The sequence below is a fragment of the Brassica napus genome, chromosome C9 (genome assembly GCF_020379485.1).
Source record: "Brassica napus cultivar Da-Ae chromosome C9, Da-Ae, whole genome shotgun sequence".
NCBI classification, from domain to species: domain Eukaryota; kingdom Viridiplantae; phylum Streptophyta; class Magnoliopsida; order Brassicales; family Brassicaceae; genus Brassica; species Brassica napus.
Window position 1 is genome coordinate 2,090,988 of NC_063452.1, and position 12,419 is coordinate 2,103,406.

Sequence of the window (12,419 nt, forward strand, 5' to 3'; positions counted from 1 at the left end):
CCTAATCTACGCATAGAAAATACGAGTTATCTCATTCATTGCCAATTCTCAATCGGTTTAAAGATGGAAACTCTTGAATTTATTGGGAGTAAAAATTTAGTCCAAGAATTATATACCATAAGTAAGATTTGGTTAAAGGTTAATGAGCCAGTGCATGTCACAATGACCATTTTTCAATGGCGGGTGCCGATCAATAGAAGTATAAAAATGATCTACTTAATGAGTATGTAGAACTACATATGTGTATGTATACTAGAAGTTTAGATGTTGTCAAAGTTCATGAGTTAGAGTCTAAACTTGTGAACTTTGGCAACATCTAAACCTCGAGTATACATAAACTTCTAGATAAAATGCTTATTAATTCGACTTTTCTTACCAGTTATTGCTCATTGATGAACATATTACCCAAAGTTGTGTGATGTTAGATGTGGTTCGCATTGGAGACCGAAGGTATGTATTAGAGCATGCAGAACATGTTGTCTCAGGTGCAAATGTGTACCACCCGGCACGTATGGAAACAGAGAGAAGTGTGGCAGATGTTACGCAAATATGACTACTCATGGTGGTCGACCTAAGTGTCCTTGATCCGCTTAAATATCTTCTATGTAGCTTTGTAAGATCAAATGTTTAATGTCGCACCAGTGTTTTACGTATTTTATCATTTTCTAGTCGACCTAAGTGTCCTTGATCCGCTTATATATGGTTTATGTAACTTCGTATGAAAAGAGACTAACGGAGAAACAAGATGTCACATTTCACTGCTATTTCAATTATCTTTGTATACATTTCAGTGATAAAATTTCTATTTTTTTTGTTGATAATTTTAATACGATCCTTTTCTAGGCCAAATAACTAATCACCAAGAAATTTATAGAAATTCAGGTTTTTTCGGTACTTAAAACGTCTATGGGTGGTCAAAAAGAATCGAACGTTCCAGCTGGAACCTCTTTACCACTGGACCAAATCAACTCGGTTAAGGTTTCGAATTTTTTTATGGAATTTAGGGACAAAGTTTAAGTTTTGGCCTCGACTTTTCTTTGTTGAAAAGAATGTTTATATAAATATTAGTAAAAATCGGCCAACATAGACAAATACAATTACTTGAAATATTCGAGTGTATGGTCAGCTCTTTTTATGGCTTTGACGGCCAAGATCAATGACAATGTACACATATTGTGGGTCCGATATAGCACATGCTTCGACAAGAATCGCAACTGTGTCTAGCTCATTACATTTTTCTTTTCAAATTTATCCTTTAATTAATATTTTTAAATAACTAGTCTTCTAGAGTAAACTACATGCAAAACTTAGGGTTATACAGTGAACCGTTATAGTCGTTAACAATGTCTCTAATAAAAAGTGATTTCAAGTTCGATCATCACCGCTATTCGGACGAAAGCTATATTATTCAAATTTGGGCGAATTGATGGGGTTATGTGTAACTTAATTAGTACGCTTCACTTAAACGTCATGAAAATGACCTGGGTCCGATATTTGTGAAGCCTACTTGACGGATACAATCACCTTAAACCTGTATGAAAAATAACATACTATAGAACCTGACATCTTTGTCACATAATAGACCTGATTTCTAAGATCTACCTAAGTTTACCGTAGCTTTGCATGTAGTTCTCAGAATCATACCATCTTGATATATCATTGTCATCATCAGTTCACCACTACCATCACCGACACCATTACAATTCATCACATCATCATCACCATTTTACCAATTTAACATGACCACCACTATCACATAATCACCATTAGGAAAATAAATTATTTGACTAACACATATTCGGATAAGAAAATGTATTAGGCAGATCGATACACGTGTTTTTTTCTATTTTTACAGAATCCGAAATTTGAATTCTTGGAATTTAGTAACAACTAACAAACGCAGTGGTAACCTAAACATATTGCAGAATCTACATTATTTTATCCGAAATAATCTTTTTAGTTTCTTCAATATGTATATGAATCATTTAAAAATACTATTAATATGCTTCCATTTAGATGGAAATAAGAGAGTCAGAAACACATTTGGATTCTCTTACACTGTCGATATCTTCTTTTTTTCCGATAATTTGGACCATTACAGTTGTATTTTGCTGTTATTTCTTCTATTGGGTTTAGTAATAGTGTAATACAAACAGAAGATAACACTTGTTAGCCAACCCCAAGACGCCTGTTTATTATAATTATCAGCACCGACATTATACATAAACAAATAATCACAAGTACCATAAAATGTTTATGAGCGGTGATTATAAAAACACCAAGATAGTGCATCACATAGTTAGTTGTACTGCCATTACAGCCCAAACGAGATTTCTTAAACTTAGTGCTTATTAGGCATGATTCAGGGGACAATTCCGTTATCATCAAGCATAGCTGCATAGGTAAGATAATCATATAGCTTTTAATAAAAAAAATTCAAAGCATCATTTCAGTCTAGACAAAAAGATGACACTTTCTGTCTTCAAAACAAGTGTACATGGTTGAGATAGATTTCGAAATGTATATTATCTTTTAGTCCAACGTTACGAACTAAAAGTCAATAGTACTTTTTAATCCAATGTTACGAACTATAAGTCATACTAATAATTATGAAATTGCGGAATCAGCCATAAAACTTTCAATTAATCAAATAAAATCGATGAGACTTTTTAGATTGCTTCTCTAAGTTCTCTTCTCTGTCTTCTCCGCGTGGACGAGAGAGCTATCACACACACAAAGTTTAGATGCATGTGAACTACGTAATGTCCGTCAATTTTTCTATTGATTTTTAAAACTCAATAGAGAAATTAGTTTAATTTATCTACACAAATAATTGAACAAAACATATGCTGCATTATCATTTCATTTTACGTAATTATCCCTATGCAAATTTAAAAAAAAAAAAAATTATCCCCATATATACATTACCAAACTAGTTTGTCTTATACTAATTTCAAAATTTCAGTGGATATTCTAACAACTAATTTCCTTTAATCAAAAACTCATTTTACCTTTTTGAATCAATCTTTTGTTTGGTTCAAAATAGATCAACTCGAATCAATTTCTTTAGTAAACCCCGCTTCTAATGCCAATAAACCGGTCTAAATCAGATAACCGATCCATCTTAACTAAACCGGAGCCACCACTTCCATCCCGAGTTTTTGACTTCCACACACATCCCCGTGATTAGTGGACCGTGCTTCACATCGGCGCGTGGTCTTCACTCTCCCTCTCACTTTCTTCATCTTCTTCCTTCCAATATAATCCCAAGCCCAACTCTCTCTCTAACTCCACTAAAGTCTCATTACTCTCTCTCTCTCTCTCTCTCTCTCTCTCCATCTCTCTTCCACTACAACAATGGGGGAGCAGTCGCCACTCAAACCTCTCTCCTCCCTCTTCCTTCTCCTCCTCACTCTACTCACCACCACCGTCGAGTCTCGCCTGACCACCGACTTCTACTCAAAGTCCTGCCCAAGATTCCTCGACATAGTCCGCGACACAATCTCCGACAAACAGATCACGCACCCAACCACCGCCGCCGCCGTCATCCGCCTCTTCTTCCACGACTGTTTCCCCAACGGCTGCGACGCCTCCATCCTCGTCTCCTCCACCGCCTTCAACGTCGCCGAGCGCGACTCCTCCATCAACCTCTCCCTCCCCGGAGACGGCTTCGACGTCATCGTCAGAGCCAAAACCGCCCTCGAGCTCGCTTGCCCGCAAACCGTCTCCTGCTCCGACATCATCTCCGTCGCCACCCGCGACCTCCTCGTCACCGTCGGCGGTCCTTACTACCCGGTTCACCTCGGCCGCCGCGACTCTCGTACCTCCAAAGCCTCCCTCCTCGCCGACCTCCTCCCTCTCCCGTCGTCTCCGATGGCCAAGACCATTCGCCAGTTCGAGTCCAGAGGCTTCACCGTTCAAGAAATGGTCGCTCTCAGCGGAGCTCACTCTATCGGATTCTCGCATTGTAAAGAGTTCGTGGGCCTGGTGGGCCGGAACAGTACCGGGTATAACCCGAGATTCGCGCAAGCGTTGAAGAAGGCTTGCTCCAGTTACCCGAAAGATCCGACCATCTCTGTCTTTAACGACATCATGACTCCGAACAAGTTCGACAATATGTATTTCCAGAATATCCCCAAAGGTCTCGGGTTGCTCGAATCGGATCACGGGTTGTACTCCGACCCGAGAACCCGGCCTTTTGTTGATCTTTACGCTAGGGATCAAGATCGGTTCTTTAAAGACTTCGCTAAAGCTATGCAAAAGTTGAGTCTTTACGGTGTTAAGACTGGTCGGCGGGGGGAGGTCCGGCGAAGATGCGATGCCATTAACTGAGTTTTTATTTATTTATTTAATGCATTTTCGGATTATAATATGGGAAAAAGATGTGAGATTTGAGATTGTTAATCGTCTGAGTAATTGCTCATATGTTTTTTCTGTAATGTTTAAACACGTATAATTTATATGGATGCTCGTTTTAATTTGGGAAGGGATCAAATACACATAAGTTCTGCATTTGAGTGTTAAGATGATCACACGGTTGATGTCAAAAAAAAAGATGATCACACGGTTTAGAATTGATTCCGGTTCAGTGCGAGTTAACCAAAATTGATCAATGCTTCTTTTTAGTTATGGTTTATGAATGTATTTTTCTTTTGTTTGTGTCCTCAACTTTTTTTATACTACACAGTATATGTTAAAACACGGACAACTATATCGTTATCGGATACGCAAATCTCATGAAAAGACAAAACAAAATAACTGAAAAATGTTAAAAATCATTCATTACTAGAGACGACAATATCCTGTAAAACGTTCTATGCATATTTTCATATACTGTTTTCTAGCTAACAATGCTAAAACATGATTTGTCTTCTTGTTTTTATAGTTATTATTTTCACTTCAGCTTCCCATGTGTCAATTTTGAGAACATAAGTATTGCAAAAAGTTACCTCACAACCCATGAGTCTTGCATTACTAAAGGAAGTCACAAACATCGTTTCTTTCTCCAAAATACTACATTCCAGAAACATCGAGGTCTGGGATGTAGTATATTGGAGAAAGAAACGATGTTTGTGACTTTTTCTCTATTGTGCTTATCCTTCTATTCTGTATGGGGTTCAAATGGTGGTGAATATGAAAAATTAGTGAGATTAGAGGAATTATAATCAATTATATGGGCTACACTGAAACTTTCATAATATATCGTATTTTTACTCTATAATTATGGCTTAAACCAACCATTTACACATCTTTCACCATTGGTCCTGATTCAAGTCTTCATAGTTTCAATTACGTGACAAAATCCTCAGACAATAAAGACATAAAGAATTGAAAGTTATTGAATCATAGTATTATGGCATTTTAGGGAGATAGAAGTTGTTAAAGAAGCTTACACTACACATGAAGACATACTGAATCTTAGATGTATCTTTACTATGAATTGCTTTCATTTCCATACAAGACAATCTTTATGTATTTCATAGACATTTTATGGAGATAGAAGGTGTCCCGCACCATATATGCCTCCATCTTTTGGACAAGAGGGAAGTTCTGATGCCAAACGTAATTGAAATATATGAGAGGATTTGTTGGAGCATATGGTCTGGTAGAGAGTTGATTAAGTCTATATCCTCAACTGAATCTCCCTCTCATCTATCATCCATGGCACCATATACTCTTATATCCTTTAAAACATAATTTACTATAAATGGTGGAATTGGTTATCCTTGTATATAATTTAAGTGTTTCACAGAAATCTTGCCAGGGATGGGCCATATATCTAGTTATATATAATAAAAATTACATTTGTTTATCTAAGCTTGTCAAGACGATTTGCCTATGTGAAAGGAAAACATAACAGTCAGTCAAAGGAATGGCAGGAGGCTCAAACCCCACGAAAACAAAGCTCTGTTTCAAATAAAGACTGTCACATCTCGACCTCACTACCTCCGGTTCCAGATAATGTGTTTAAATTGTTCTCGGATGCGGCTTGGAACTCTTCCTCTCTTGCAGGTGGTTTTGGCTGGATCTGTACTGACGCAAAGGGCGCGCAATGCTTCCAAGGAACCAAAACCAGACGTTATGTAGCTTCAGCCTTAGTTGCCGAAGCGCTCGCGTTACGGGCAGGCCTCTCAAAGGCTGCCTCCTCTAACATCAAAGACGTGATCTGTCTATCAGATTCAAAAAGTCTCATCGATTTAATCACAGGAAACAAGTCTGTGGTGGCACTGCGAGGGTTACTCCATGACATTGGCGTGTTGAGTAAATCCTTCACTTCTATCTCTTTTTGTTTTATTTCTAGAGCTTGTAATGGTGCGGCCGATAAGCTAGCCAAAGACTCTCTGTTTCAGTACTCAAGCAATCTCGTAGAGGTTGTTAACGATGTGGTATCGTAAGATTATTATAAAATGAAGGTTTGACCAAAAAAAAGAAAAAACAGTCAGTCAAGCTTGAGTACAGATCTTATCAAATCCTGTAAAACATCATCCTTCTCCACCAGTTTCCCTAGTGACCCTAGACTTCGTATATCTTGTCAGAATTGGGCTTTAGTATAAGACTGAGAAATTGGCTTCACATCTGGTGAGCCTAGTGCTGGACCAATATTTGGATCCGAACGAATATCCGGATGTCTATGTATAGGTGAACCTAGCACATGTGTTGATTCGTTTGGACTTGTTCAAAACAAGGTTAAAGTATAGGTAATAAATGCTTGCTGGTAATTCACAAAGATGAGATAAAATAATGGCCACACAAACATCTTGAGCGAAATCAAGAACTGATAGATCAATGGAAGAGGTAAATCCTCAATGTATTTCCGTTTTATATACATCAAAAGAAGAGCAAAACTTTTTACGAAGAAACAAAAAATAGAATTCATGGAATCAAGAAAAAAAAAATTAAATGAATCAAAGAATCTCTAACTCTTGATTGTATTGAAGGTACTGTCTTTGTGACTTGTGTAGATCATAAGGAGCCCAAAGATAATCAACCGGACAAGGCTTACCATCATCAAGCCTTACCCATGGCTTCCCTTTCCCACTCCAATGTATCAAACTCACCGGACCAGGATGCAAAGATCTGCAACTACTCACAACGTTGTCTCCACCTAGACCATGCTGGTTCCACTGGTGATCAATAGCTTCAATCTCACCGGAAAATACCAAAATAAACGGCGGCAAAGAACCCAACTCATAGATCCTCTCTTCTTTCTGAATCCTCATCCAGTTTTCGATCTTTCTCGTGTAGTCTCCTTCTCTCCACCTCTCAAGATCGATCACCATCACACCTGTGTTGAAGTAGCAAGGACTCTTGGAGTCAAAGACTCGAGAGAGGTTACGGTCTGACCAGAAACTATCTGAGAAGTACTTGGTGAAGTTCGCGTGGCAATACTCTGGCGCACCGATGGTTCTTGAACCGGTTAAAGAAGTCTTCCATAGCTTCTTGATATCGTCGACCACGATCACATCTGAGTCTAGGTAAATCACTCGGTGAACGCACGATGAAAGAATCTCTGACAAGTAGCTTCTCGCGTAGTTCAAGGGGCTATCGAGAGCTTGTCTTATGGAAGAAGAGATGAGATCTTTAACAAGGGTTTCATCGAAGGTGTAGACTTTGAAACTCAGAGAAGGAAAAACAGAGGAGAGAGTCTTTACGTGGCTTGACCCTGAAGCAATGAAGTGGAAGAAGATGTTTTGAGGGCAAGAGGTGTGTTTGAGGATGGAGTGGACTGCGGAGACCGTGCCACGCAAGTAAGCCGGGTCAAGGGTCATAGCTATGTGAACAGCTGAAGGATCACAAGCTAAGAGGAGTCTGTTTTGGGGTAAAACAGAGCATTCTGGTCCGTTTATGTATGCTGGAGCCTCCATGAAGTCTGAAGATGCATCCTCTGGGAGTAATCGGATTGATCCAACGGTGAAGACGGTTGTGGAGATTATTGCGAAGATTATTAATCTTGAGCCAGACATCATCAGAGAGAACTTATCTGTTTTGAAACTAGCTAAAGATCTCAAAGCTGAGGTCTTTTTGAGGTTTTGATTTTGAGTTTCTGGAACTTATGGAGGAGAGAGGGAGAAGGGTCGAGGAAGAAGACGGAGACAAGAAGTGAAACGCGGTTTTGTAAAGAAGAGGATAATACACGGTCAAATTACGTTAGTTTGAAACTCGTTTCGCATTGTCATTGTCATTGTCTTTTTTGTAGATATTTTTTTTTTTTTCTAGAAATAATAGTTTGAAATATGGTAAAAATACAATGTAAATTTCAACAAAATACAATGTAAAAGCATTTTAGTGGGAAGTTCTCACCATATATATTTTTATAACTAAAGAAATACATATAATTAAATAAGTTTAAATGATTAGAACTACATTGAAATAGATCTCAAATAGTCTCAAACAATTTTATTCTAAATAATTATATCTTAAATAATTTGGATGAAATTTTCAGCATTTAAAATATTCATTCAATAAAACAATATTTTCAAAAAAATTATTTGGAAGATATTTATGATTAAAATCTCTTAATTAATGTTCTAAGCAAATTCGAATTTATGTTAACAACATTAAATTTGAAACACGGCACATAAAAAGTAATATTCATGAACATTTTTCATTTGTTCATAGTCTATAGCAAACATTAAGGATACAGTGATGTCATGACCAAGATAACATTGAAGATACATTAATGTATTTCATTGCCATATTGCATATGCACACCATCTAGTTAACAACATCTTCTGTTGTATGAAAATTTGATATATTTATTGGCGACGACTAGCCGTTTCAGTATTGTCATCTCTCTTCTAATTTGCAAATGCGGTTGGTAATATCCACTATTTTTTGTCGTGGTAATATCCACTACCTAACATCCAAAAGTATAACGTATACATATAATCTTGGCCTTGGATATGAATTTAAACCTTGAGTCTTCATATTTTTCAACCTTGAAGACTTCCTCAACATTCAACCATTTTCTTTTTACAGTAATAAATGTTGATAGAGGAGATTACTGAACCTATCTTAGTCTATATTGACATAATCTCTTAATTAATATGAAGATTAAATAATAATTAATTAAATGAATACGTATGTAAATGTAGACATTACACGCATAGACATAAATGTGACATATAAAAGGAAACCATGTTAGGGGGTAGGAATCCAGCATTTTAGAATATGGGTTGATAATGCTCCAATAAACACATGGGTCCATGTGCTTTTCTACTTATTTCGATATAATATATAGTTTAATAATATATAATTATTGACTGACGCCTAAGAATAATAATATATTTAAATGGTCAGCTCACATTCATTGGATACAATGCTCTTTGTATTTAAATAATGTAACATGAATGCTTGTATTTTACTACATAAGCATGTGAGAATACCTCGTTGAGATGGATTTCAGTTGCATGTTTTTACCCTTTTCTATAACTAGAATTTGTTGGTTCCTTATTATTACTATTCTCTTATACGCACTAAAACAATGATATACTAATTGTAGCATCATGCCAAACCAATATAATTGTTGCAAAAGTTTACAACTATACACACATCTTATGTTTTCTTGTAGTTGGAATATTCACTTTCGAATGTAGCACATTAGTTTCTCCTGGATTTAAAACTTACATGTTGGCTTGTGTTTTGCGTGGCTAAGATCTCTACAATATGTTTTTTTTTTAAAGCATCTCTACGAATACGATATGTTTCTTTGAAAATGTGTTTGATAAGTCAAGGTGATGAGAACATCCTTGCTATCTCGATACATGTATATGTCGCAGCTCATCTGGCACTTGACTTACAGTAGATTGTATCGAACACTAGTCACTCGCATTTGTCAATAGATGTCCTTTTGGATAATATTAACGCTGGAGGTAACTGGTAACTTGGTAAGTCTTTCGAATAGTCCCATGTGGATCAGTGGATGTCATACACATACATGAATAGTGTACAGAGTTGTTGCTCCACAATCTTGATACACGAAAATCTATACAATTATTTTGTGTTTACCGAAAAGCAGCCACTACCCCTTTCACTTGTTTTCATGTAAACCATGCAACTGCTTTTTATAAAATTCCCTTTATTTTTTAAAAAGTTCCCATTTATGTATGCAATTGTTCATTAGAATTACATTGGCAAATGAGGGAAAGAAATATATTGTCATGTTTGAATACATCTGTATGTGCGGCTATGGGCTGGCAATATCATTATTCTTTGTAATGAGTATGCATCTCACTTTGAATATGTTTACCTAACTACAAAACTCTTCCTACCATTAACAATTCTAGCGACTTCTTATTAAGAAGAAACTCAACAAATGAAACTTTTTGGAACGTCTGCTACTTCAATATATAGCATCAAAGCTGGTGAAAAGTGAAATTAGGTTATTAATTATCTTGATCAGAAAAAAAAACTTTTGGTTTTATGTATTGTGATTTCGAATATACAGCTCACTATAGTATCCTTTTAAATATTATATATATATATATATATTAAAATGTAAAAAAGATTAAGCTTAGCTTCCCAACAAGAAAAGAAGATAATAATTATTATTGAATTCAATCATAATATATGGGCGGAATTAATTAGTGTAGTAGTATAAAATGATTTGGGTTACCATGAAACTTTCAACAATATCAAACCGACAATCGACTACTAAAACTATATCGGAAATAATTTCACAGGTCGTGCGTAGTTCTTCTAATAGAACGTTTCACTTTGAATATGTTTACCTAACTACAAAACTCTTCCTACCATTACCAATTCTAGCGACTTCTTATTAAGAAGAAACTCAACAAATGAAACTTTTGGAACGTCTGCTACTTCAATATATAGCATCAAAGCTGGTGAAAAGTGAAATTAGGTTATTAATTATCTTGATCAGAAAAAAACTTTTGGTTTTATGTATTGTGATTTCGAATATACAGCTCACTATAGTATCCTTTTAAATATTATATATATATATATATATTAAAATGTAAAAAAAATTAAGCTTAGCTTCCCAACAAGAAAAGAAGATAATAATTATTATTGAATTCAATCATAATATATGGGCGGAATTAATTAGTGTAGTAGTATAAAATGATTTGGGTTACCATGAAACTTTCAACAATATCAAACCGACAATCGACTACTAAAACTATATCGGAAATAATTGATATCTCGCGCATTCACATTGTTTTATCCATTTATTCATGTGTATTTTCATCATATAAATTAGGATTTAACCATGTCTAGGTTGCATTTTGCTTACATATGTCTCTATTAGGTATTGGAGTACCACATGGAGTTCCCGGAAACATTTGGGTACATTTGGAGCTCAAGGGAGGTGATTAGAGTGATCTTTGGACGAGCACTGCCTGGAGCGACTTCCCGGAGCGACTACATGAAGTCGCTGTGACACATATCCCGGAGTGACCTGGCCAGAGCGACATGAAGAGGTCGCTCGCGTTTCTATCGCGAGACACCCCTCCCAGAGCGACTTGACAGAGCGACGCTCCAAGGTCGCTCGCGTTTCCATGGCGAGACGACACCCAACGAAGCCCAGAGCGACCTCTCAGAGCGACCCACTGAGGTCGCTCCCGAATGCCGGAGCGACTTGTCGGAGCGACATGCCGAGATCGCTCCGCGTCTATTTGCCTGTCGAACTCATGTTTTTCTAAGGGTCTTTTGGTCATTTCATTATGCACGTTTTTACTTTTCAAAACCTATGTTTTTAAGTACCTTTTTGTAGCCACCAAGGAGGCGAATCTTTTTTCCAGAGAACAACTAAAAAAAAAAACTTCTTTTGATTCAGATTTCATTGCTTTCATCTTGTGTTCTTGTTGATTTCTTATATATTTCTCTACATGATTAATCTGAAATCCAATATGGGTTTAAGAGGAATCATGGAGATTAGTGAGTAATCACCTTTTGAATTCATGGGTTAGGGAGATCAAGGGTGATTAGGTTAGTTCTAGGATGTTTTAGTGTAGATCATTCTTGTTCTTTGCTAGTAGAGTATTCATAATGCATCTTCTGAGTTGGCCACTCAAAAGTTGATCAATAGGCATTTCCCACCCAAAAGGTGTTTGATGAGATGCCTGAGACAACTCTCCTAGGCTTTTAGTATACTTTGCCAAAGACATTTGTTGTTAAAGGTGCTAAGATAGCTAATAGACTTGTTAGTAATGATTGCTTTCACATTATTCAACCAAAGACATTTGATGTTTGAGATATGTTAGCAAATGAGCATTCATCTAGACATAGAGTTTGCTTAGAATTGTGTCTAGGCTTAAGGTCGATAGTTTGATTGATCATTTGCCATCCTTAGTTCGAAACTTGATCACCCATGGTCTAATCCCTATGCCCATGAGTTCTCTTTTCCCTTAGTCAAGAAAGTATCATTCTGTAATTGCTTTCTAGTATTAGTAGTAGTTTTA

General features: G+C 36.6%; 2 protein-coding genes across 2 annotated transcripts; one reads left to right on the top strand and one right to left on the bottom strand.

Annotated features, from left to right (window-relative positions):
- The first annotated feature begins 3,263 nt into the window (after nt 1-3,263).
- Nucleotides 3,264-4,480, top strand: LOC106402235 (peroxidase 31). Its single transcript, XM_013842930.3, has one exon. The coding sequence runs from the start codon at nt 3,358-3,360 to the stop codon at nt 4,330-4,332; it is 975 nt and encodes a 324-aa protein (XP_013698384.1). The 5' UTR covers nt 3,264-3,357; the 3' UTR covers nt 4,333-4,480.
- A 2,278-nt stretch (nt 4,481-6,758) lies between these two features.
- LOC106397077 (probable galacturonosyltransferase-like 10) lies at nt 6,759-8,285 on the bottom strand. Its single transcript, XM_013837628.3, has one exon. It carries the CDS (start codon nt 7,965-7,967, stop codon nt 6,906-6,908), a length of 1,062 nt encoding a protein of 353 aa, XP_013693082.1. The 5' UTR covers nt 7,968-8,285; the 3' UTR covers nt 6,759-6,905.
- Nucleotides 8,286-12,419: the final 4,134 nt, after the last annotated feature.

What these genes read in the sequence shown, in the direction of transcription:
- LOC106397077 (XM_013837628.3), bottom strand. Translation starts at nt 7,967, where the DNA reads ATGATGTCTGGCTCAAGATTAATAATCTTCGCAATAATCTCCACAACC.
- LOC106402235 (XM_013842930.3), top strand. Translation starts at nt 3,358, where the DNA reads ATGGGGGAGCAGTCGCCACTCAAACCTCTCTCCTCCCTCTTCCTTCTC.